The 22,661-nt window shown below is 40.4% G+C and overlaps 1 protein-coding gene and 1 long non-coding RNA gene across 4 annotated transcripts; one reads left to right on the forward strand and one right to left on the reverse strand.

Moving 5' to 3' along the window:
• The first annotated feature begins 912 nt into the window (after positions 1-912).
• Positions 913-13,021, forward strand: LOC134065849 (uncharacterized). Its single transcript, XR_009936332.1, has 3 exons — positions 913-1,128; positions 1,267-1,370; positions 12,853-13,021. It is a non-coding gene; the product is annotated as an uncharacterized LOC134065849 (long non-coding RNA).
• On the reverse strand, positions 4,334-18,112 carry LOC134065830 (myosin-7-like). Of its 3 annotated transcripts, none has more exons than XM_062520922.1 (39): positions 18,084-18,100; positions 17,882-17,914; positions 17,475-17,689; positions 17,135-17,278; positions 16,894-17,050; positions 16,495-16,522; positions 16,280-16,385; positions 16,102-16,194; positions 15,934-15,997; positions 15,742-15,840; positions 15,533-15,636; positions 14,646-14,784; positions 14,283-14,401; positions 14,041-14,190; positions 13,786-13,956; positions 13,358-13,670; positions 13,163-13,236; positions 12,841-13,046; positions 12,637-12,760; positions 12,117-12,253; positions 11,570-11,825; positions 11,014-11,256; positions 10,749-10,925; positions 10,510-10,655; positions 10,305-10,395; positions 9,828-10,217; positions 9,597-9,723; positions 9,394-9,512; positions 8,832-9,028; positions 8,562-8,745; positions 8,292-8,457; positions 7,175-7,299; positions 6,774-7,082; positions 6,463-6,666; positions 6,083-6,379; positions 5,315-5,419; positions 5,100-5,195; positions 4,875-5,009; positions 4,334-4,461 (listed from the first exon to the last, which is right to left on the reverse strand). In XM_062520922.1, the coding sequence occupies exons 3-39, from the start codon at positions 17,673-17,675 to the stop codon at positions 4,441-4,443; spliced, it is 5,817 nt and encodes a 1,938-aa protein (XP_062376906.1). In that variant the 5' UTR covers positions 17,676-17,689; positions 17,882-17,914; positions 18,084-18,100; the 3' UTR covers positions 4,334-4,440. The 3 variants fall into 3 exon arrangements, with proteins under 3 accessions (XP_062376906.1, XP_062376905.1, XP_062376907.1); XM_062520921.1 differs by having other exon boundaries at positions 17,475-17,683; positions 17,876-17,914; positions 18,084-18,098; XM_062520923.1 differs by lacking the exon at positions 17,882-17,914 and having other exon boundaries at positions 17,475-17,683; positions 18,084-18,112.
• Positions 18,113-22,661: the final 4,549 nt, after the last annotated feature.

The following is a 22,661-nucleotide window of genomic DNA, read 5'->3' on the forward strand; positions in this document are numbered from 1 at the left end:
CAATTTTAAAGCATCTTACATTAATGTTCACATTGATTCATATAACAACATTTTAATAGACATGTCAACACTCAAATCAGATGCATAAATGCTGTACAGACAATTGCAATATTTCTTCTTTCTAAGTTCTCTCAGTTCTCATATCTCACGTGTCGCATATTGTGGTTTCAACATTGTTTCCGCTACAGTGGTGTTAGTGGGACAGAACAAGAGAGATTTTTGATTGCACTGTTCTGCCATGATGCACACTTGAGAGTGTCCTCAGGGCATACAGCTTCAGGCCTGTTGCTGTCCCTCAAGTTACTAAGTAAGTGACGCACAAGCCTTAGTGTTGTCTTGTTTACCATGCACTGTCTCCTTTCCTTTGTCCTTGAGTACAAAGATAACCCTGTGAAATTCTTGCTAAATGTCAATGAGACAAACATTTAAACCTAATCTGCAACAGATGGTCTTGCACATAAAACAGATCAACTCATACAGATGCATTTTTATTCTCCCTTAGGCCACACATTTACTCATTTACTCCCTGGACCATATTTACATGTTCACTGTAGGCACTTCTTTCAGTAATTATTGAAATTATTTTATTATATGATGTTGTTTCATTTAAGAAAGAGGTTGCTAACATATTCCGGGCTACAATGGCATGCCATGTTCAAGACCTCAGAAATGGAGATCGGTATGGGTGGCTATTCAGATCCGTCACCCCCAAGTACCTCCTTCTCTGACCTGCCTCTGTGTGTGTGTGTGTGTGTGTGTGTGTGTGTGTGTGTGTGTGTGTGTGTGTGTGTGTGTGTGTGTGTGTGTGTGTGTGTGTGTGTGTGTGTGTGTGTGTGCGTGTGTGTGCGTGTGCCTGTGCCTGTTGAGAGCTGTGAGGGATGTGAAGTGGAGCACAACAGGTGTCACCTTGTCATCTCCTTGGACAGTCTCAATAGAGCAGCTGTTGTAGCCAGTAGACTCCTCCTCTGTGAGCAGTGACACTCAGCATCACCTTGAGCCAGCCTAAGGAGACAGAGCATTCATTTCAATGGACAGACATTTCAGTATAGGATCAGCTTAAGACAATCACAAGAACATGTAGAAATGATTATTCTTTTCCCAGAAACAGATGGACTCACTTAATTGAAGGTCAGTAGAACAGAAATAGGACCCTGATGTGATAATGTACATCAGATACACCAGAGAGAGACATTGTAATTTAAATACAAATACTATACATGTTTTTTTTTTACTTATACTATTTCTCTGTCTTTCTCCCCTGTAGAGAAGAACCTCGTGTGCCTTTTAACAGCAAACTGAAAGAGCTAAAATGGAGGATTTCTCTAGTCCTTGAGGTGGACTCTGACAGTTCAGTACAAATGCAACAGGAGGTAAGCAGGCTTTACTATGTTGATCATGTGCTGTGATGCTCTTGATTTGACTCGTTTACTGTAAAGTATTGTATTCATATTGATAAGTTCTATATATTTTTCCATCTTTCCAAATTGGTAAAAAAAATCATGACTATTTCTATAGACTGTTTACCCTGTCGACTGTCGTCAGTGTTGTGGACTTGGTATATCCTAAAATGGTGTTATAGTTACTACTTCAATAAATACAGTTTAGATGAGATCATTTCATGTTGAAATGTTATGCTTGAACCAGTGGTAGGACCGATTGGACAGATTGATGAATCAATGATAATATTATGCATCATTTCAGCAATAACACAGCAGCATTTGAGGTAGCAGCTGAGGTTTTCATATGACAATTTCTCCGTAGATGAATTAATATCCATCCAAGTATAGATTTGACAGGCTGACTTTTTGCAAGGGTTTTCTACCAGTTGCATGTGGCTCTCTAGTGGTCTGTGAAAGCACTGCAGGTGGTCCCTGACCATACTGATATAATATCCTTAACTGAACCACTTGTTACCTCTCACCCCATAACAGTGGTCCTCAAATTGCTTCTTAGTCATGATAGTGGTGGTCACTAGAAAATCCATTCCCCCCACCATTCAAAGTCAACTGTGTGGGTTATAACAATGTTATAACCTACAATGTCATACATCATCTGAAAGATTGGACTCTTGGGAATCCAAAATTGACATTTTGTTTTAATGTACAATCTGTATAGTGCTTTACATTGTCAGTCTTAATCAAATTTAATAAAAAATGCCCTCCTCCCTCTCCTCTGCTTTTTGTGCCACCCTGACATCTGGCTGCAGTGTAGCTGCACTACAACAAGTACTGAAATATTCACAAGAATCCATAGAAATTGAATCTTCATGTTGTTTTATCCATATTAGTTGTCCAGATGTATAGTCTAACTTATATACAACCATTGAACCAACAAAGTAAATGCAAAAAATAGAGACGTTTGTGTATTATGTAAGGCCTGTGAAAAATTATCTTTTGTGCTTTGATTGACCTTATGATATTTTATGCTTTCATTAGCCTGCCGTGATCTTCTGTGTATTTTACCCACTTCACATGTAGGCCTAGTAGGCCTAAATCCCAATGGCAAAATGCATTGGAAATTGCTACCTTTGACCTTGGAAAAAAGTATGTTCCACTAAATATAAATCAGTAGATTTTGTATATGTTAATTAGCTAGGGATCTAGGGATCACATGATTAGGCTACTAATTTGTTTTATGTCAAACGCTAGATTGACTGGTCTAGGTAAGCGATTCTGATTATTTCACCAACACAGACACCGCAGCCTAGCCTAGAAATCCTGGCCTATTTAACTGTGCAGCCGATATTTTTACTCTTGTTTGCCTCATGCTGGCAAAATAAGGAACTCCAACCTAATTTCAGAGGCTAAAGCTCTCCCGAACATTTCTTGTGGTTCTCATATGGATTTGCGAGATCTCGCTAAACTAACTCATCTCGCAAAAGAAACTCGAGGGCTCTAGGAGAAGCTCTTTGCACGAGATGATAAAATGGTTGGATTTCACAACGGCATCGAGCACGATTAAGCCAATGGTAACCAAGGACCAATATTTTAGTTTGAGGCTATATTTTTTAAAGGTATCTTTTAGAAATGTGATGGATTTTTTGTTTTGGTTTAAGTCAAAGCATGATAAAAGTTAATGATAACGTAGCCTAATGTTAACCTCTATTAGTAAGGCTGGTAACCAAACTATTTCACCAAAGCTAAATGTTTTATATACTCAAAGCATTCAACCTTTGCTGTGATGAATGTGTTTTACACTCAGGGCATTCTAGTTAGCACTGGAAATGGTGTCCCAACCGTCCTGAAGGGGTTTCTAAACATGTTGAGCACTTGGCTAGGCCTACTTTAAAAATATATGATTCATGAAACACACTTTGTTTTCTACTGTCAAATTTGTCCTCTCTATATATTAGTAGTTGAAATGTTAACATACCACATTGATGTTATTCTTTCACTTCAGCCGCCCTAAGTTGCTAAATAGAGTTGTTTGGGTTTTTTTTTCGTGTGTGTGTGTGGCTGTGGACCTTTAAGGGCAGCCTGGCCCCTCCTACCACAGCCCTGTGTGTCAGCTGCTCAACTCCAAAAACAGCAATATTATACTGTATACCTTTGCCTCTAAATCTTTTTATTTTTTTTGTTTTTGATAGCATCATTTATGGATGATTTGGATAATTTCTACCGCAGTTATTGAATCAAGAGGAATTTGGTTATGAATGAAGAAGGTATGCAACCCATGTCGGTTGAATTTCGGTGAACTATCTATCTATCTATCTATCTATATGTGTGTGTGTGTGTGTGTGTGTGTGTGTGTGTGTGTGTGTGTGTAGGCCAGCTAGGCCTAGGCTACAGTTCATACCTTTTTTGATGATAACAAACCAAAGAATTGTAACACTGATTCGATGATGGTCAAATAGTGAATTGGGAGTGAGTGTGTGTAATTGTGCAGCAGCACATTCAATTTAGTAGCTATATCATTAATAATAATATTACTATTACTGTATATTATAGGCAGACCATTATTTTATTTTTTGGACATGTACTGTATTTCATGATTATGCATATTAGAGTGTGTACAGTCGTCTCACTCATTTTAGACTTCTCTAATGTAAATTTTTATATTTTGTCATGTGATTATGTCTGGGGGACAAGCATAGTTCATTCTTTATTCAGTATAGTATAGATCTTTTTTCCCATGAAACATTGCTTTGGAGTCAAAACACATCTTGAACTTAGTAATGAGCTGTGTCAATTAAGAATACATGTTGTTTTCCTTATTATGCACATTTGAACATAAATATGAACATTGCTGTACTGCTTTGCAACGAATTCTTTGAAATCAGACTGCAGTGAAATGCAAGTACATCATTGAAGTTTAAATAAGGACAGACATACGATTCCAATTGTAATGTTATTTTATTCTACTGAACTAAAATTATGGGAGCCAGAGGCAAGCTCCAAAACACTGCATGGAAAGCTTCCAGAAAAGGCCAACGACAGAGCTTCACTCTTCATCATGCCCCTTCTGTGAGAAAAATGGCAGAAAAAGGAAAATGATTAGGAGTGATATTTGAATGTACTCTATTGATTAGAAGAATTGAACATGAATCATGTAATTGAGACGTCTTCTGGGCCTGCTTTGGTGATATATACTCTCACAATTATGTTTACAGTATTTAAAAAAAACTGTCTTTTGAACTGCAAACCCTCAGGAAACTGTGAAAAAAGGTAGAAAAATGTGAGGTTTGACAGGTTGGGTCATAGGGCACACGTTTTCCTAGGTAGATGGCCTGTGTTCCGACTTTGCTTCTGAGTTTAAAAAGGACATACATTTTGAAGGACATAGGGATGCTTTACATATCCTGTCAACTGCAGGGTCATCTCTGCTTTTAAGGTACATTTCAAGACTACTGTGCTTATAGGGAGCAGTTCTCTCACCTTGCCACCTGCATCACGGCTCTTGGCTCTCATCTTGTTGACCTGAGACTCAGCTATATCAGCTCTTTCCTCAGCCTCATCCAGTTCATGCTGAATCTTGCGGAACTTGCCCAGGTTGCTGTTGGCCTGCTCCTCCTGATAAAAATATAATTGGTCACAAAATTAGATTTTAGATCACTTCACGATGTATTTATGAAGTTACTGATGAATTATCCGAGAACGTACAGCCTCCTCTGCTGATCTCTTGTAGGACTTGACTTTCAGTTGCAGTTTGTCTACCAGGTCCTGAAGGCGATGCAGATTCTTCTTATCTTCCTCGGTCTAAGGGTAAAGAATTAAGCCAGCATGTTAGCCACGATGAATGAGATAGAGACACAGAGAAGAAGGAGAAAGTAAAGTTGTATTTTTAGTGCTATATAGGTTTCTGAATATTGTAGTACCTGGTAAGTGAGTTCCTTTATGCGGCGTTCATATTTACGGATTCCTTTGACAGAATCACTGGCCTTACGTTGCTCCAGTTCTACCTCACTTTCCAGCTCCCTCACCTGTGTATACAAGCACATGTCATGGAATATGGTTTAAAACTTAAGGTAACACTTTCTATGAAAGTCATTGCTTTAGATCATGCCATGCAAGTGTGCATAAAACATTATAGACATCATGAGTAATACATGTTATACTCATTTACAAACAAGCATGAGACTCATGATGCATTGTGACCTGTTGCTTTAATGTATTCTAAACACATTGCTCAGGCAGATGAGATTATTATGGGCCAAGGAACTCTGGTCATTCTGAATAATGCATTATAACCACTGTGTCAACTCATAACTACACCCCCTGCTCCATGTGCTATTGCATTTTAACTACTTAAACGTAGTGATTTCACAAGATGGAATAACAAGCCCTATCTGATAATCCTAACCTCCACCATGAGGTAAGACTTTCGGTGTGGTTTGTTTGTCCATCCATCCGTCTGTTTCTCTGTCTGTGTGCAGGATTATGCAAAAGCTGCATGCCCGATTTTCATTATACTTAATGGAATGGTCCAAGGACAAACAAATAACGTTTTGGGGCAGATCTGACTCACGGTCAACCGCACCGATTTAGCGTATATGGTGTTACGAATGTATGCATAAATAATAGAGATGACCTTCATAGAACGTGTCAAATACAGTTTTTGGAAATGGGAAAATCATAGTACTTGCCCTGGACTCCAGTTTCTGGATCTGCTTCTTGCCACCCTTCATGGCGATTTGTTCAGCTTCATCCAGACGGTGCTGCAGGTCCTTGATGGTCTGCTCCATGTTCTTCTTCATGCGCTCCAGGTGAGCACTGGTGTCCTGCTCCTTCTTCAGCTCCTCTGCCATCATGGCAGCATCAGTGATGGCCTTCTTGGCCTTTTCCTCAGCATTCCTGCACTCCTGCACAGCCTCCTCTACTTCATTCGACAACTGGGATGTATCACCCTCCAGCTTCTTCTTCTGGTTCAGCAGGCTGGTGTTCTATGTGCGAAGGCAGAAATGTTCTTGATGGTCTAAATCACATTGTGATTTAGTCTGTGAAAACACCATGTTTATGATTTTACCTGTGAGTGCAGCAGCTGCACCCTCTCACTGACGTCCAGCAGCTCCTGTTCAGCCAGTTTCCGGCCTCTCTCAGTCTGCTCCACCAGGGACCTGAGCTCATCCAATTCAGCCTGCAGCAGATTGCTGCGTCTCTCCACAATAGCAGTGTTCTCTTTGAGATCATCATTATTACGTAGAGCGTCATCCAGCTGCAGTTGGGCATCCTGCCATTGACCGAAATGTTCAAGTTAACCTTGGATTAGGTTTGTGTTAGTACAGAGCAAACAACAGTTTAATGATATTGTAATGCAGTTTCATTTTGTTGTTTAACCTTCAGATGTCCATGCAGACCCTTGAGCTGCTTCTGGGCCTCAGCTGCCTGCCTGTTGGCCTGGCTGAGCTGGACCTCCATCTCATTGAGGTCTCCCTCCATCTTCTTCTTTACCCTGAGAGCCTCATTCCTGCTGCGAGTCTCAGACTCCAGGGAGCTCTGCAAGGTATCCACCACTCTCTGCTGGTTCCTCTTGGCCTGCTCCATCTCCTCATCCTTCTCAGTAAGTTTACGCTCAATATCAGCTTTGATCTGATTGAACTCCAGCTGAGCCCTGAGGATCTTGCCCTCCTCATGCTCTAAAGTACCCTGTGAAAATATTTTCATATGGTATATTGCCATACAGAGGAATATGAATAAATGTCCCCACTGGACCTTAAAGGATACATCTTTTGATATACCTCAGCTTCCTCAAGAGCAGTCTGGATCTCTGCCTTCTCTTGCTCAAGTGTCTTCCTGGATTTCTCAAGTTCATGAATGTTCTTTCCAGTCTCACCAAGTTGTTCAGTCAGATCAGAAATTTCCTCTGTAAGGATAGAGAAAAATATGTTAATATATATGACTGTCAGAAACTTCAAAGTAAGAGTTTGTTCACCATTATCATAATCAAAATGTGTGTGGTTCGCTGCTAAGTAATGTGAGCAGAATAGGAGTCCTAAACACACCCTAAAAGTTGGGTTATTACTTGACTTACAACGTGGCCTATTTTTGTGGCTGATGTGATGGCCTTTAGTTGTCTTTGCAGTTAAATATGTTGTATTAGATTTATGGTTGTCATCTCTCAGCAGTAACTTCATTGAAAGCAGTTAGGTCTACACAATCCCACTAGTCCTCAAAATTGGGCATATAGTTGTATGTGTAGGCCACATTAGAACATTCTTATCAGCGTGAAACTCATTGAGGCTATTGTTACAGTTAGAAAACTAAAAGGTGATGGCTAACGAGGGACCAGCATGATGAGTTACGCATTTCCACATTTTTATCACAATATGAAAGCGTGCACATTATACTGTAGCCTGGTCCTACCATACTCTCGTACATTCATAGTGTACAGAGAGTCTGGCCACTTTCCATTGCCAAGCGTTAACTTCCTTGAATGCGGACACTCTGTCGATGTTTAAAACTCTTGGATCTGCCCAGAGCAACTCAGATCTGCTATAACCAATCGCTAACGTTTGGTCGTGACGTGACATGCTCAAACTAGCGCAAGACCTCAACGTCATCGTTCTCAGCTACTCCCTCTGTTCGCTGATTGGACCTGCACATTTTTGTCTTGAGAAAACCCGCGAATAATATACTGCAGACCCAGACTACGTAGTGAAATGAACTAATGGCTAATTATACCATGGAATTATAGCTAAATGTAAAATTCCACCATTTCAGCACACATTCTGCATCCCTAACTACTGTATCTCAAAACAGAAATTTGAGAAATTTGGTTATGCCATGAAAAGTCTAATCCCATTATCTATACAGACAGCTGTGGTATACGTTATGTTCAGATGGATGCAGATATACCTTGCAGGTTTTTGTTCTCTCTCCTCATGGTTTCAAGGTGATCTAGAGATTCCTCATAAGAGTTCTTGAGTTTAAAGAGCTCAGTGCCAAGAGATCTGGCCTCTTTCTGGGAACTCTCCAGCTCAGTCTGGGACTCCTCATACTTCTGCTTCCACTCAGACAGGACCTGAGAAAATTGGAATATGTACCACCATCATTATTATTTACTTCCTTTACTGGGACTACAAAAGGTATTGGATGCCAAAACCCCAGTACAAAGTGTTTTATTACCTTATCAAAATTCCTTTGCCTTTTGTCCAGGGCAGCAGCAGCCGAATTGGATCTCTCAACGTCGACCATGAGATCTTCAATCTCATTCTGCAGTCTGTGCTTAGTTTTTTCCAGGGAGGAGCATTTGGCATTTACAGCTTCCACAGCTTCCTCTGCATCTTGCAGACGCTGAGCCAGCTTTTTCCTGAGGAAAAATAAATTGATAGTGAGTGTCATGTCTATCCATTGATTTTAAACAATTCATACACAGTCAGCTCCCCAGGACCTTACTTGGCATCTTCCAGCTCCTCAGTCCTCTGGATGGCATCAGTCTCGTACTTGGTTCTCCATTGAGCCACCTCAGAGTTGGCCTTGGAGAGACTGCGCTGCAGCTCAGCCTTGGCCTCCTGCTCCTCCTCATACTGCTCCCTCAGGAGGTCAGAGTCGTGGCGAGCAGACTGCACTGCATGGGCTAGTGCATTTTTGGCCTGGGAAGCAATGAGCACATCTGAAGCCTTGACGATTTATAGTTTGCTTATTATACTCCCACATGGAAAAATCATGATGTGCAAGCACAAAAAAATATTCAGGCTAAATCACTAATCCGGGTAACTTCTATTGACACCATTATTTGTCTAGAAAATACACAATGCTATTGGTGTGAATAAAACATTTGTTTGCCAATGCAGCATACGAACTGCATTTCCCATACAGCACTTTAACACAAGTGGTTTGGAATCACCTAACCTCAAGTACAGTAGCTCACTCGCTTCTCTCATTCAGTGTATCTCAGAAAGAAACACCAAACTAAACCAACAGTATACATTTATGTTACAGCATGTTTTCTAAATACCTTGACTTCCTCCTCCAGTTGTCTTTTAAGGTCTTCTATTTGCTGGCAATAGGATTGCTTGCCCCTAGTTAGCTGAGAGACAAGGGAGTCCTTCTCTTCTAGTTGGCGGGAAATCTCCCCTGTTTGATTAAAAAGTGGAATATGTGAAATGGAAATGTATAGTATATTCAAATTTGTTGGTTATGGCAATAACTTGCATGTACCATTTTCAGTTTGCAGCTTAGCTTTCAGCAAAGTGAAGTCATTTATGCTTCGCTGGCTTTCTTCATATTTGGTCCTATATTCACTCATCTGATCCTCCAAGGTTCTGGACATTTTCTCCAAGTTTGCCTGAGAAAATGAAGTGGAAAACATAGAAAAGGATATCTAAAACAATATTCTGCATTTTTTTAAAAAATAGTTATGTTTATCATAGTTAAGTTTTCAGTCTTTACCTTGGTTTTGGAAACTTGCTCCATGTTGGAGACAACATCATCCAGCTCGAGACGAAGCTCGCTCTTCTCCTTCTCAAGCTTTTGTTTTACTCTCTGAAGGTTGTCAATCTGCTCCCCGAGGTCAGCTACACTGTCTGCATGCTTCTTCCTCAGTGTGGAAGCAGTGGCCTCATGTTGCAGAGTGGACTCTTCAAGATCTCTGCGCAGCTTCTGGAACTCAGCCTCCCTCTTCTTGTTCATCTCAATCTGGGCAGCAGTGGCACCTCCAGCCTCCTCCAGCCTCTCACTGATCTCCTCCAGCTCTCTGGCCAGGTCTGCCCGCTGCTTCTCCACTTTGGCTCGAGCAGCTCTCTCAGCCTCCAGCTCTTCCTCCAGCTCCTCAATGCGAGCCTGTATCAAGAAGAAATAAACTCAGATGAAACATCCCACAAGACCATGATAAAATCTGGGTTTTTCTATTCAATGGGTCCTGTGTACCTGAAGTTCCTTCAGTTTCTTTTGGAGCTGGGCTGCCATTGCTTGCTCATCCTCTATCTTGCTGTTAAGCTGACTTATTTCAAAGTCTTTCCTGTGGCAAAAAGCAGGTTTGAATAAATGCATAGGTCATTTACAGGAATATTCATTGAGGAAAACTTGTATTTTCTGGCCCAAAAGCTGTATGCCAACATGGTATTTTACCTACTTTTTAATCCTTTCCTCTAGCTGCTGTTTATCATTCTCTAGGTCCATCACATTTTCCTGGGTCAACTTTAGGTCACCCTCAAGCTTCCTTTTAGCTCTCTCCAGATCCATCCTGAGTTTCTTTTCCTGTTCCAGGGACCCCTCAAGCTGAACACAAAGGATGATGGATAAAGTAAGATTAATATTTCTGACAATTTAATGAATAATCATAAAGTCAATCATCTTATCGTTCTAACGCACATCATCAACTTGCTGCTCCAGCTTGGTTTTGGCCTTAGTCAGAGTGTTGACTTTGTCCTCCTCACTCTGAAGGTCATCCAGTGTTTGCTGGTGAGCCTCCTGCAGTGCTTTCTTCTCTTTGGTCAGCTTGGCAATGATTTCATCCAGAGCTGCCATCTCCTCAGTCAGGTTTTTAACCTGGAAAGTAAAATTCCATAGTTAGAAAGAACGCTGTCCAACAGGAAAGTATACTTATTATGACAGTATCGGGTCCAAATGGTCTGACCTTATTCTCAGTGGCATGCTTCTCTTTCTCCACTTTAGCTAGAGTGAGCTCCAGGTCATCAATGTCCTTCTTGAGCTCTGAGCATTCATCCTCCAACTTCCTCTTCTTTGAAGTCAGCTCTGAATTCATCTCCTCTTCATCTTCCAGTCTCTCAGTCAGCTCTTTGGCTTTTGCCTCAAGCTGAATCTTGCTTTTGATTAGACCTTCACATCGCTCCTCAGCATCACACAAACTATCTTGTTCCTGTGAGCAACATTTTTTTAGACTTTTGCACTTAATGTTCACCATATGTTGATATGAATTGTAAGCTTATCTTTTCCCATTAGAAATGTTAGTTGACGTCAATGGTCGGGTTTCCCAGATTTGTTAAGAAGCTCTTAAGAACTTCTTAGGAGCGTTGTTAGAACGTTCTGATAGCGCTCCTAAGAAGTTCTTCGCACTTAAGAGCTTCTTAATGAGTCTGGGGAACCCGGCCATTGTTTGCTTCGTTCGAAAAATTATGACTTATAATCCATCCTTTTGTTTTGTTGTACGTGAGTTTGTGTGTCATACTTACAGTCTGGACCTGAAGTTGCAGGTCATTCTTTTCTTGGAGAATGGAAACCATTTTCTCTTCCAGCTCTTTTCTACGAGCCTCAGATTTAGCATAGGCCTCCTTCAGCTTCAGGAATTCTTCCTTCATGTTTGCCATCTCTTTCTCAGCCTCAGCAGATTTCAGCAGGGGCTTGATCTTGAAGTACATCTTCATCCAGGGCCAATTCTTGACACCCATGAATGCACGGACGTTCCACTGAATGACAAGAAGAGCATCCCTGAAGATTTGAAAGGGGGAAGATGAATAAAGAGGAACTCAATTATATTTTATTGTCTTTAGACGGTGCATTTGACATGTACTGGGCATGTTGAAGTGGCAACACCTTCATATTTAACACATGCTGATATTTTTTAAGCAATGTTGTGTTGCTTACACAAAGGAATTACAATGAATGGAAAATACATTTACATGCAGGTAAAAACAAATAGACTGAAGCATCATTTAGACATTTGAATAATTGTTTAACCAGTGGAATGACGTCTTTCATTAAATCAGTAAACATATTTACCTGCGTTCAACAATCTTCTGGAATTCAATTCTTGCCAGCATTCCTCTTGATCTTGATTGGATACCAGTGATGATTAGAGCAAGACGGTCGTCTCTCATCTCCTCAAGAACACCCAGGAGACCAGCTTTGAAGAACACCTTTGAATTAACAGTTTTGTTTAGAATTAGAATGCTATAAGGCTTATCATGCATTTTAGAGTTTTGGTATGCTGCATGAAATATGTCGAAGACATTGCAAACTCTGCCAGCAGCCCAGTTGTTTATGACCCATAAGCTATTTAACACTTTTTTAGCAATATTAATTAGATTTTTTTCTGGGGTTTCCAACTCGAATCACCAAGTACATTGTGCTTAGCCTGCATGGTTTATGAAAATGACAGATGTGTTAATCAGTCCTGTGCTTGTCCATATACAATCAATATGAAATTGAACTGATGACACCTTTCAGAAAAGATACCTCAGAAAGTGTCACCATTTTTACTTTAACATTGAAGGTTTATGAACATTATACTGTAAAGCACCTTAGTGTGTCCGAATCTGTACTGCTCATGGTCAATATCCAGGGATCCAAGCAGTTTTTCTGCTCCTTTCTTGGGGTCAATGAACTGTCCCTCAGGGATAGCTGAAGGATTCAGGATACGGTATCTAAAGAGTTTAACATAGTTCTGATATAGACATGTTGTCTCAATGTTGTTATGAGAAATGTATACTAAAACATATTGTACCTCTGTTTGAAGTCAGGATACTGGATCCTGTTGGGGAAGCCCTTTCTGCAGATCCTGATGCCTTCCAGCACACCGTTACAGCGCAGCTGGTGCATGACCAGAGGATTCTCCATGGCCCCAGGAGTCTTGGTCTCGTTGGGGATGATGCAGCGCACAAAGTGGGGGTGAGTTGATCTCAAGTTGGTCATCAGCTTGTTCAGGTTCTCCTGTTGTAAGACATGTTGTGTTTGAATGATTAGTCATTCAAATAGTACGAGTATCACTTTGACAACTTGAAGAACTAATTAATTAATTTAAATTGAATTAAGATGCAGTCACTAACCCTGTGCAGTGCAGACACTGTCTGGAAAGACGATCCTTTCTTCTTCTTTCCACCACCACCACCACCACTTTCAGCTGAAAAAGAAATTGTGGAAATTCAAGCTTTTTGTTGGGTTTTTAACAGCTGAGTCATTTTCAGTCCTGAGTCTAGATCTTAAAAAAGAAGGTTTTACTACTATGTAATGGACACATTTACCAGCAGAATCAGCCCCAGCATATCCTGCAAAGAGGGCTGCAAGCATTTTCATGGTGGACTTCTGGTATAAACCGACCACGGTCTCATTGAGAGGGTCTTTGTTCTTCACCAGCCAGTTGCCAATGTTATAATCAACGGTGCCAGCATAGTGGACCAGAGAGAAATGGGCCTCTGGTTTCCCCTTGACAATCCTGGGCTTCTGGAAGTTGTTGGATTTCCCCAAGTGGTTGTCATAAAGCTTAGCTTTAAATGTTGAATCACTGGCCTTGGGGAACATGCACTCCTCTTCAAGGATGGACATGATACCCATGGGCTAGATAAAGAGTAACAAAGGCAGGAATTGGGTAATCAACAATATACAATTCATAGATATTTTACAAATCTAGTATGATCTAATGAAAGATCTAGTAGCCAAAGAATAATGTTACCTTTTCAATGAGATCAATACAGGCCTGCAAGTCCATGCCGAAGTCAATGAATGTCCACTCAATGCCCTCCTTCTTGTACTCCTCTTGCTCCAGCACAAACATGTGGTGGTTGAAGAACTGCTGCAGCTTCTCATTAGTGAAGTTGATGCACAGTTGCTCAAAGGTGTTGAACTGGATGAAAATATCAGGTGATTTAAAAATGTAACCACCATTAATGTGATTTAGAATAGTTGTTCATTTTTCCTTGAAACTCACATCAAAGATCTCAAATCCAGCAATGTCGAGCACACCAATGAAGTACTGGCGAGGTTGTTTGGTGTCCAAGGTTAGGTTGATTTTGACAACCATCCAGAGGAACATCTTCTCATAGATTGACTTGGACAGGGCTCCAATAGAGTAGTATACCTTAGAAATACGAAGTTTGCAATTAAATTTCACTCAATGTATTATAGATTGAAAAGAGGAAAACGGTACGACAAAACAAGTATTATATCCACCTGCTGGACATTCTGTCCCTTGGTGACCCACTCGTTTCCTACTTTGACCCTTGGGTGACACAAGGCCTTAATGAGGTCAGCAGAGTTCAAGCCCATCAGATAAGCAGATTTGTCAGCATCTGTTGAGAATGCACATTATATGTGCAGTAATGTTAGATTTATACATAAAGTATATTTATTATATTTCGTAAATTGTGTGACCAAGTTATCAGGAGTTGATAGTAGTAGTTGCTCCATAATGTTACCTGAAAACTATAGTTGTAAAAACGTTTGTAATTGTTTTACTACATTCAGGCATAACTGTCAAGATACCATACAAATGCTGTGGTGATTTACATGATGAAGAGTGTTTTGAGTACACACCTTCAGTGCCATCAGCTTCTGCCTGCTCCTCTCTCTGCTTCTGCTTGAACTTCATGTTGCCATAGTGCATGATGGCACCAGTCAGCTTGTAAATGCTGTTCTTTTCCTCTTGATTAAATCCTAGCACATCAAAGGCATCCTATGGAGTAAATAATAGAACAAGTGGTCAATTTAACTCAGAATGGATCATGTAGTCGTGTGATTTTTATTTGACATTGTATCTGTAACTACTAAACTACTTCGGTGCCTCAAGTCCTTTGCATAGTCACCCTTAATGTGTATTGCATGTATCAGAGATAATACTTCCTAGGCTGCAGAATGTAAGTATTGTAGGCATATGGGCCCGACTAGTTTTCTCGCACCAGGGCCCGCACCTGCCTTGTTACGCCACTGGTGGCCACTCTCCCGACCAAGACGCGGAGAGGTTTTCATGGTTCTAAAATCATATAGTTTGACATGGTAGATCGTAAACGACAATCATGAGCGACAAAAAAATCGTATAGTCTGACCCGGCCATAACACCGCCCCTTAGCTGTTCGATTATACAGTATAAAGCACAGCCTCTCGGGGCTTATTGCTTAAACAACATTGGCAGTCAGGAAACAATGTAGGCTACTCTATATGGGCCTTCCTTTGCTGTAAATAACAAATACATTTACAAATAAGTTTTTGATGTTTGCAGGCATATTACTAGGCTACCGTTTACAACAGCTACTTTTGATTGAAGAACAATAGGGTCGTCCCCTATTGTCGCTGATTGGGCATGTAATCTGCCAACCAATGGAAACGTCAGTGAACTACTGTATGGTGATCCAGACTCGTATTTCCCTAAAGGGAGATTTGTGTGGATATGGCCAGGCTAGACCTTGAAGACTAGCTTTACTCACATCAGTGGCCTGAAGCTCATCACCATCATCAATGGAAGCTACTTGTGTCTCTCCTTGGGAGATGAAAGCGTAGTCGTAGGGGTTGGCTGTGATAAGCAGCATCTCTGAAATAGAAGACTATGATTGTCAGAGGTTTTCTCCTCAGTAGCTTAAGTGACATTCAATATCTTAATAGGCTATTTTTTCTTGCCAAGTTTGGGAAGACTAACCCAATAGTTCTGGTTTTCTCTGAGAGAGGATCTGGTAGAAGATGTGGTAATCTCTCTCAGCCTTTAGCTGGAAAGTCACCCGAGACTTCTCAAGTAGATCTGTTAAATTATGACATTTTTTTTGTTATGCAAACTGTATTTCAAGAATAATAGGCTTTTATTTTATGATATACAGTAGTAGATCTGACTCACAGGTCTCAATATCAGCAGAGGCCAGCTTGCCAGTTGCATGAAAGTGGATTCTGATAAATTTACCCTGAAAAAAAAGAAAATTGTTTATATTCTAAATTGTTGTAAACCATTCCTTGGATTTAATATACATTCATTATATGACATTTGTCAATTCAATATTATACTTACAAATCTAGAGGAGTTGTCATTTCTGATAGTCTTTGCATTACCAAAGGCCTCCAGAGCAGGGTTACACTGGATGATTTGATCCTCCAAGGTACCCTAAAAACAGACACCAGAAAGTTTCATACCCATCATCTGTGGAATGTTAATCACACACAGCATAACAGTGTTTCAGTGTAGCAACCTTTTTGTCATTTGGATCCTTCTTGCCAGTTCCACCAGCAGCAATGCTGGCGAAATACTGGATAACTCTCTTAGTGTTCACAGTCTTCCCAGCACCAGATTCTCCACTTAGGAATAAGGGAATAAGGGAAGACATTTAGTTTATATTGCTATTGTCTATCAACACTTTTTTTCCAGAAATACAGCAAACAACTGGCATCGCTAGAGTACACTCACGTGATCAGGAGGGACTGATTCTCCCTGTCTAAAAAGACAAAAAAAAACCACAAACCTTTACTGAATATCTTTGTGTGTGCTATTGGTTATATGAAAAATATGAAGTTAAGTTTTAAGCAATATTTAGGTTGACTGATGTTTCTACTAATCCCTGATTAAAATGGGTTTTTTACAAGGAAGCCACACCGGCCTCATAACTGAAGCGTTCCGTTCACAATGCGTAAAAAACATTTTAGAAGACTTGAGTATTTTTTTTAAGTACGTGGCGCCATCACGTCTGGAGTAGCTGCTTCCATTGGTTTTAAGTGGGAGCTAATTGTTGCAGCAGACGGAAGGTGAATGGCAAGCTTTAGTCACGTGTCCGGTGTAGCTTTCCTGATGCATACATTTTTTTTTTACCTGTCAGCATGTACTGGTAGGCATTGTCAGAGATGGAGAAGATGTGGGGAGGAGCTTCACTCCTCTTCTTGCCTCTGTAAGCAAGAACAACTTCCTGGTTGTACACTGGCAACCACTTGTAGGGATTGACAGTGACACAGAACAACCCTGAGTAGGTCTGTGAAAAGGGAACATATACCATGATCAGTTTTAATCTCTGACATCTACTGGAGATTTAGGACACACTTGTCATTGTACTCACGTAGATCATCCAGGCTGCGTAACGCTCTTTTAGGTTAAACAGCACAGCAGGCTCATGCAGAAAGGTGAACATCGCCATGTCCTCAATTTTATCAAACTTTGGCGGGTTTTGTTGGTGGACATCTGCCTCTTTCACAGTGACAGTCTATGAGATGCAAACGAAATCAGTGTCTTTGGACAATTTTTTGTTCTCAATCCAAGCAGCTAAATTTAAATGTAATCTGAGAAAAGTATAAAAAGTATGACAAAATTGCATTTACATAGTAATGGGTATAGATTGTGAGTGAATATGACAAATAGATATTTATATGATACTAGTAATTCAGTAAGTAAAACATTACCTTCTCAAACTCAGTAAGAACAGTGACTTTGTCACCGTCTCTGCTTTGGATCGTTCCCTTCACAAATTCAACCTCAGGGTCCACCACAAAGCAGGCCCTCTTAATGTCAAAGGGGCGAGTCTGGGCCTCCAGACGCTCCATGTCCGACTTCCTCAGAAAAGGAGCCGCCTGCCCAAACTCTGCCATGAGAGCATCTCCCATGATTTAGCCTTTGAAAAAAAAACATCACTTCATTACATCACTTAAACTGTAATGAAAAGTCAAAGTTTAAGTAAGTCAAGTATGTTGTATTATAGTTTGTATGCTTAGTCAAATCTCAGGGCATCTTTCAGCTTCTAATGAAGAGTTTGACATGAAGTACATATGTAATCTTGACACAAGTTATAAACCAACTACAGTACCCTTGGTGTTCACCCTCCTTTTAAATATTTGCTGTTGCCCTGAAATTCATAAGAACAGAAACAGTTTACCCAGCAAGCCCTTAAATGTAATTTTTCGGACTAAGCACTATAATGATCAAATAATCACTATGAACTGTTGGATCGTAAAGCTCTTAGAGTTTTAGGGCAAATTAGGATTTCATTACTTTAGTTTTCTTCATTGTCTTACCTGTGTGTGATGTAATTGTGACCTGGACTGTGAGCATCCACAACTTTCTCTCTTATATACAACAAGCAACTCTCTTATAAGGGTTCTGACAAAAATAGCCTTTGCACCTCAGTTTGGTTTGAATGGAAAGGTGGGGGCAACTGGCTATTCAGTAGTGTTAAAGCTGCAGTGTATGTTGTTTTTTTGCCAAGAAAGAAACTGGTTTCGGAGTTGATGGTCAGAAATGGACAGGAATGATAATTCGGAAGCATACGTGAAAGGTTCAGTCTTTTTCTTAGTATTGACTACCTCTGTATATATTTTTTTTCTTGTGCTTTTATGCATGCCTTTGGTTTTACAGGGTGATAGGTTTCAACATGACTGGGGGAGGAGGTCCATCATTTTAATGTCAAGTCTTCTGTCCATGAAAGGATACTCACACAGAGATGGCCTTGCTTAACCAGTTACAGATTGGTTAAATATAGCATTAGAATTAAAATGACACACTTTGTTCAAAAGTATCTTGCAATTGGATATATATATATAAAAATATTAACACCTGCTCATACGTATGTTGGATTTAGTAATAGTAAGTTGGACTGATCAGTCTGTTTTATGAAAAGGGTGTGCACATTTAGCTATCTGGTTTTGATGTAGATAATGCTATTAAAGTCAGCAGCAAATGCATGACAAAATAATGGTGATTATGGTCATAATAAATAGTAACGGATATTAAGATTAATGTAATACATTTGTCAGTGCTCTATATGGCATATAACTCCATCTGAAATTCCCCAGTTGTTTATGAGTGTCCTCATGAGGTCAGGGGTGCCAAAATATGGCCTACATCAAAGACTAACGTGTGTTTGTTATAGCCAAGGTCAGTCAGCAAACAGCTGACGGCAAAGCATCAGTCTGCCCTCTACCACTGGCACATCATTGATGCCTTAGTCTTCCTGCTGAGTGATTGAGACAGCCATCAGCCAGTAGTCTATACTTTTGTAATCATAATCAGAGTCAGCTGTATCAAAATAATCAAATCTAAACAATTGTTTTGTGTGTGTGTGTGTGTGTGTGTGTCTGTGTGTGTGTGTGTGTGTGTGTGTGTGTGTGTGTGGGCTATAGCATCACTTTCCCTAATAATAGTAAAACGGACAGTGATCTCCCTGGCATATTACTCCATCTGGAATTCTGCAGGTGTTGTTTATGGGCGTTCTCTTGTCATCACAGGTTTCCGCATGTGTGCCTTTTGTAAAGCCTAAATGTCTGCTACTCCAGGCATGGTCAAGGGCAATCAGCTGGCAGCTGATGACAAAGTATGACTTTGCAGCCCTCTCCTACTGACACAACCTGATTCCTTAGTCTTCAATTAGCACAAAGATAGCACTGTGAGAAATGTTGCAGCTCAAGTCACTGGTGGTGTACAGTATGCACAGCTGAAGGAGACGTGGGGATTAAGGTCCTATGCTAACAACATTTGTCACTTACAGCGTCAAGGGTCCCTCAAGGGTCAGCCGTTAACAAGACACTGAAATCCATTCAAATTGTTTAAATGGTGTTGTCCTAGGCAAGGGCATTCTAAGAAGCTGAGGTGTTGATATGTCTCTGCATGTGAAAACAGCTGTGACTTACAGTATACAAGAGTCCATGAGGTGATGGAGAACTTCTAGAGTGCAAGTGATAATTTGTTAGGCACAGTGGGGATTTAAAAAAGATGCCTACAGCAACTGCATAGCTTGTTTACTGTACAGTGGCACTGATTTACATTAAGATCAGAACATTTATTGAAGAAAGCATCCACAGACACTACAGTATGTTGATAAGGCTACTGCAGCTATATGTGTCTTTAAAATCTCAGGATCCTGTTGGGGATGGTAATACATGTCAATATACCTCTGTTTGAAATCAGGATACAGGATCCTGTTGGGGAAGCCCTTTCTGCAGATCCTGATGCCTTCATTACTGTCATGCATGAGCTTGATTAAAGTGACCACCTTGATTGGCTGATGATTATAACGCAGGAATGATGGCAAAAACCTCCCCTACGATGACTAGTTGAGTGACAGGTGTCAGGTCTTACAGTAGCTTGTGAGAATGCGTACTCTATGTCGGACTGTGAAGGATGGAAGATGATGAATAAATAGGCATAGCCTAAATTAATAAAGAGTAAAGCAAATAGGCATAATGAAACATCTTTGCAACATTGCAACGTTTTAAATGAATCTGTATGAAAACGCGTAGCCTACATTTGCAAAGAGGAGAAACGATTTAATTTAATTTAGGCACAATGAGACGTTACATTTAGTTTACCTGCAATAGTGGTTTTGGTTGTCGGTGGTATTATTGCATTTGCATCCTAGTTCCAATGTAGCCTGGCTAACGCCTCCCACTTCTCAAATGAGACGTGGTCTGGCAACCAGACGTTCATTTTCTCGTATTTGAAAAAATGCCCAGATCCGTTCATTGGGCGCCACGGATGTCTATCAAATGCGCATAGCTCACCCAACTCGTTCGTATGCAACGCTAAGGGCTGCCGTAAATCCTTTGGCGTCGAATGTAGACGCAAGAGGGCAACGGAAACTTCTCGGATGTTCTGTGATTGGTTCGCCAACATCAGGCGAACATTAGGGCGTTAGTTTCCAGACTGGCTTAGCAGCGGGATTGAAATCACCGCGCAAGGCAGTATGGGAAAACCCAGGCTAGTTCCAATGCACAATTATTCCCTTGCATGACAGCTCCTGTAACCGCACGTTCATTTCAAAACACTGCGACGTGAAATGCCACTAAAAGCTGTTTGTGAATAGGTCTTAGTGAGTTAGAAGTCCTCTCGAGTTCTTTTAAGCTGTCCTAGATTTAGGAGCTACTTTTTGGCTTAAAATGCTTAGTGAATAACTTTTAGAGAAAACAATTTGGAGTCCTAAAGTTAGGAGAGACACGGCCATTATTTTTAGGAGTTTCTCCTAAATTCGCCAGTTAGGAGCAACTTTCAGTCTTAAAAAAAGCCTTTGTGCATATGGGCCCTGATCTGGCTGAAGAGCTGTGCTAATTACATTAGAATAGCTGATTGAGTGAATGGTTGGAACAAAAATGTGGCAGGACTTTTACAGTACTTTCTGAAGCCGGACTTTTACTCCTCTGAGTTATCTTCAGGCAAAAAAGATATTTATCAAGGCCACGTTCAAAAAATATATGTTCTGAAAAATATGTTTGACCATCACCCACACTTAGGTGACAGCTGTCTGCCCTAACTTACAATAGGTTACACCTGTCTGTCTGAAGCACACCAAAGACAGCCAAAGGTCACACAGTTACCAGCTGGTTGTCACGCTTCACATTGTCCCAATCTGTTAGTACTGTATTGTTACCTTGCTTTCAGACTTGAGGATAAAGATAGCCCTGTGAAATTCCTCCTGGATGCCTTCCTTTGACAGAGGAGGACAGCTTCAGTTCGCCAGACTTTTTCCATTTGTGTAACCCCAGAATAGGCTATTGACTTTTTTTGGTACACTACTTTGTTTAGCATTGGCTAGATAAATGTAGTTGCAGCATATTTTTGTTGTTGTTGTTGGGAGGGAAATTAAATTATATACATTTGGTAGCAATGGAATTCTTTATCTTGTGTTAATGTAACAATAATGTCTGGTAATATAATATCGATTTTACAACATTTCCCATTACCGAGGTTAATATACGGGGCAGGTAATACATGATGCCCTCTGTTTTCTGATAAAAGCAAAATCTGATTCCGGTTTGTTGGGCTATTAGGCCCTGTGGTTAAAATATGGTTAATACAGTTTTTTTATTATTATTATAATTTCCCCCCCCCTTCATTCCTTTTTTATTTGCATGAAACGCTGTTTTGCAGTTTATCTTTAAGGAGATACCTGACTCTTGTTGTTGTTTACACTGTATTGTTTCTTGGCCATTGTCCATGTGGACAAATATAACCTGTGGAATTTCTGCTGAGTGCTTGTGAGGAGTACTGATGTTCTAACTGGCGATGTGTATGAAAAGGTCATCTCATCTCAGCTGTTCAATCAAGACTCCACCTGTGAATCTGTGATGCCATTATTAACCTCCTCCTTGCCTGGGATAACTTGCAGTCATTGATTGCAGCACCCACTGTTGTATACAGTAGGTGTCTTAAAGGAACACTTCACCGTTTTTTCATATTAAACTACATTATTCCCCTAATTAAGACGAGTTGATACATACCTCTCACGTTTCAATGCGTGCACTCACTGGCTCTGGCACTCGGCACAACTTTGATAGCACTTAGCTAGTCCAATGCATTCATTAGGATCCAAACAGAGAGGAAGTTAGAAGTTACCAAACACCTCCATGTTTTCCCTATTAAAATACAGTTACACGAGTAGTCACTCGACCAAGTATGGTGAAACAAAATAAAACGTGGTGCATTTCTAAGCAGGCTAAAGGGATAACTATATTGTGTGGCGGAAAAACATTGTGAGCACTTAGACTCTGCGCAGTAATATCCTCACTCCAAAGTGAAACTGAAAGTGCAAGAGTGAGGATATTACTGCGCCACACAATATAGTTATCCCTCTTACCAGCTTACAAATGCACCACGTTTTATTT

This window comes from Sardina pilchardus, chromosome 19 (assembly GCF_963854185.1).
Source record: "Sardina pilchardus chromosome 19, fSarPil1.1, whole genome shotgun sequence".
Classification (NCBI taxonomy): domain Eukaryota; kingdom Metazoa; phylum Chordata; class Actinopteri; order Clupeiformes; family Clupeidae; genus Sardina; species Sardina pilchardus.

Bases quoted from the DNA above. Each gene is read 5' to 3' on its own strand.
- LOC134065830 (XM_062520923.1), bottom strand. From the start codon at position 17,675: ATGGGAGATGCTCTCATGGCAGAGTTTGGGCAGGCGGCTCCTTTTCTG. The intron at 13,957-14,040 runs GTGAGTTTCAAG...ATTTTCATCCAG, and splicing joins CTGGATTTGAGATCTTTGAT to TTCAACACCTTTGAGCAACT. The intron at 9,513-9,596 runs GTACATGCAAGT...TTAATCAAACAG, and splicing joins TAAGCTGCAAACTGAAAATG to GGGAGATTTCCCGCCAACTA.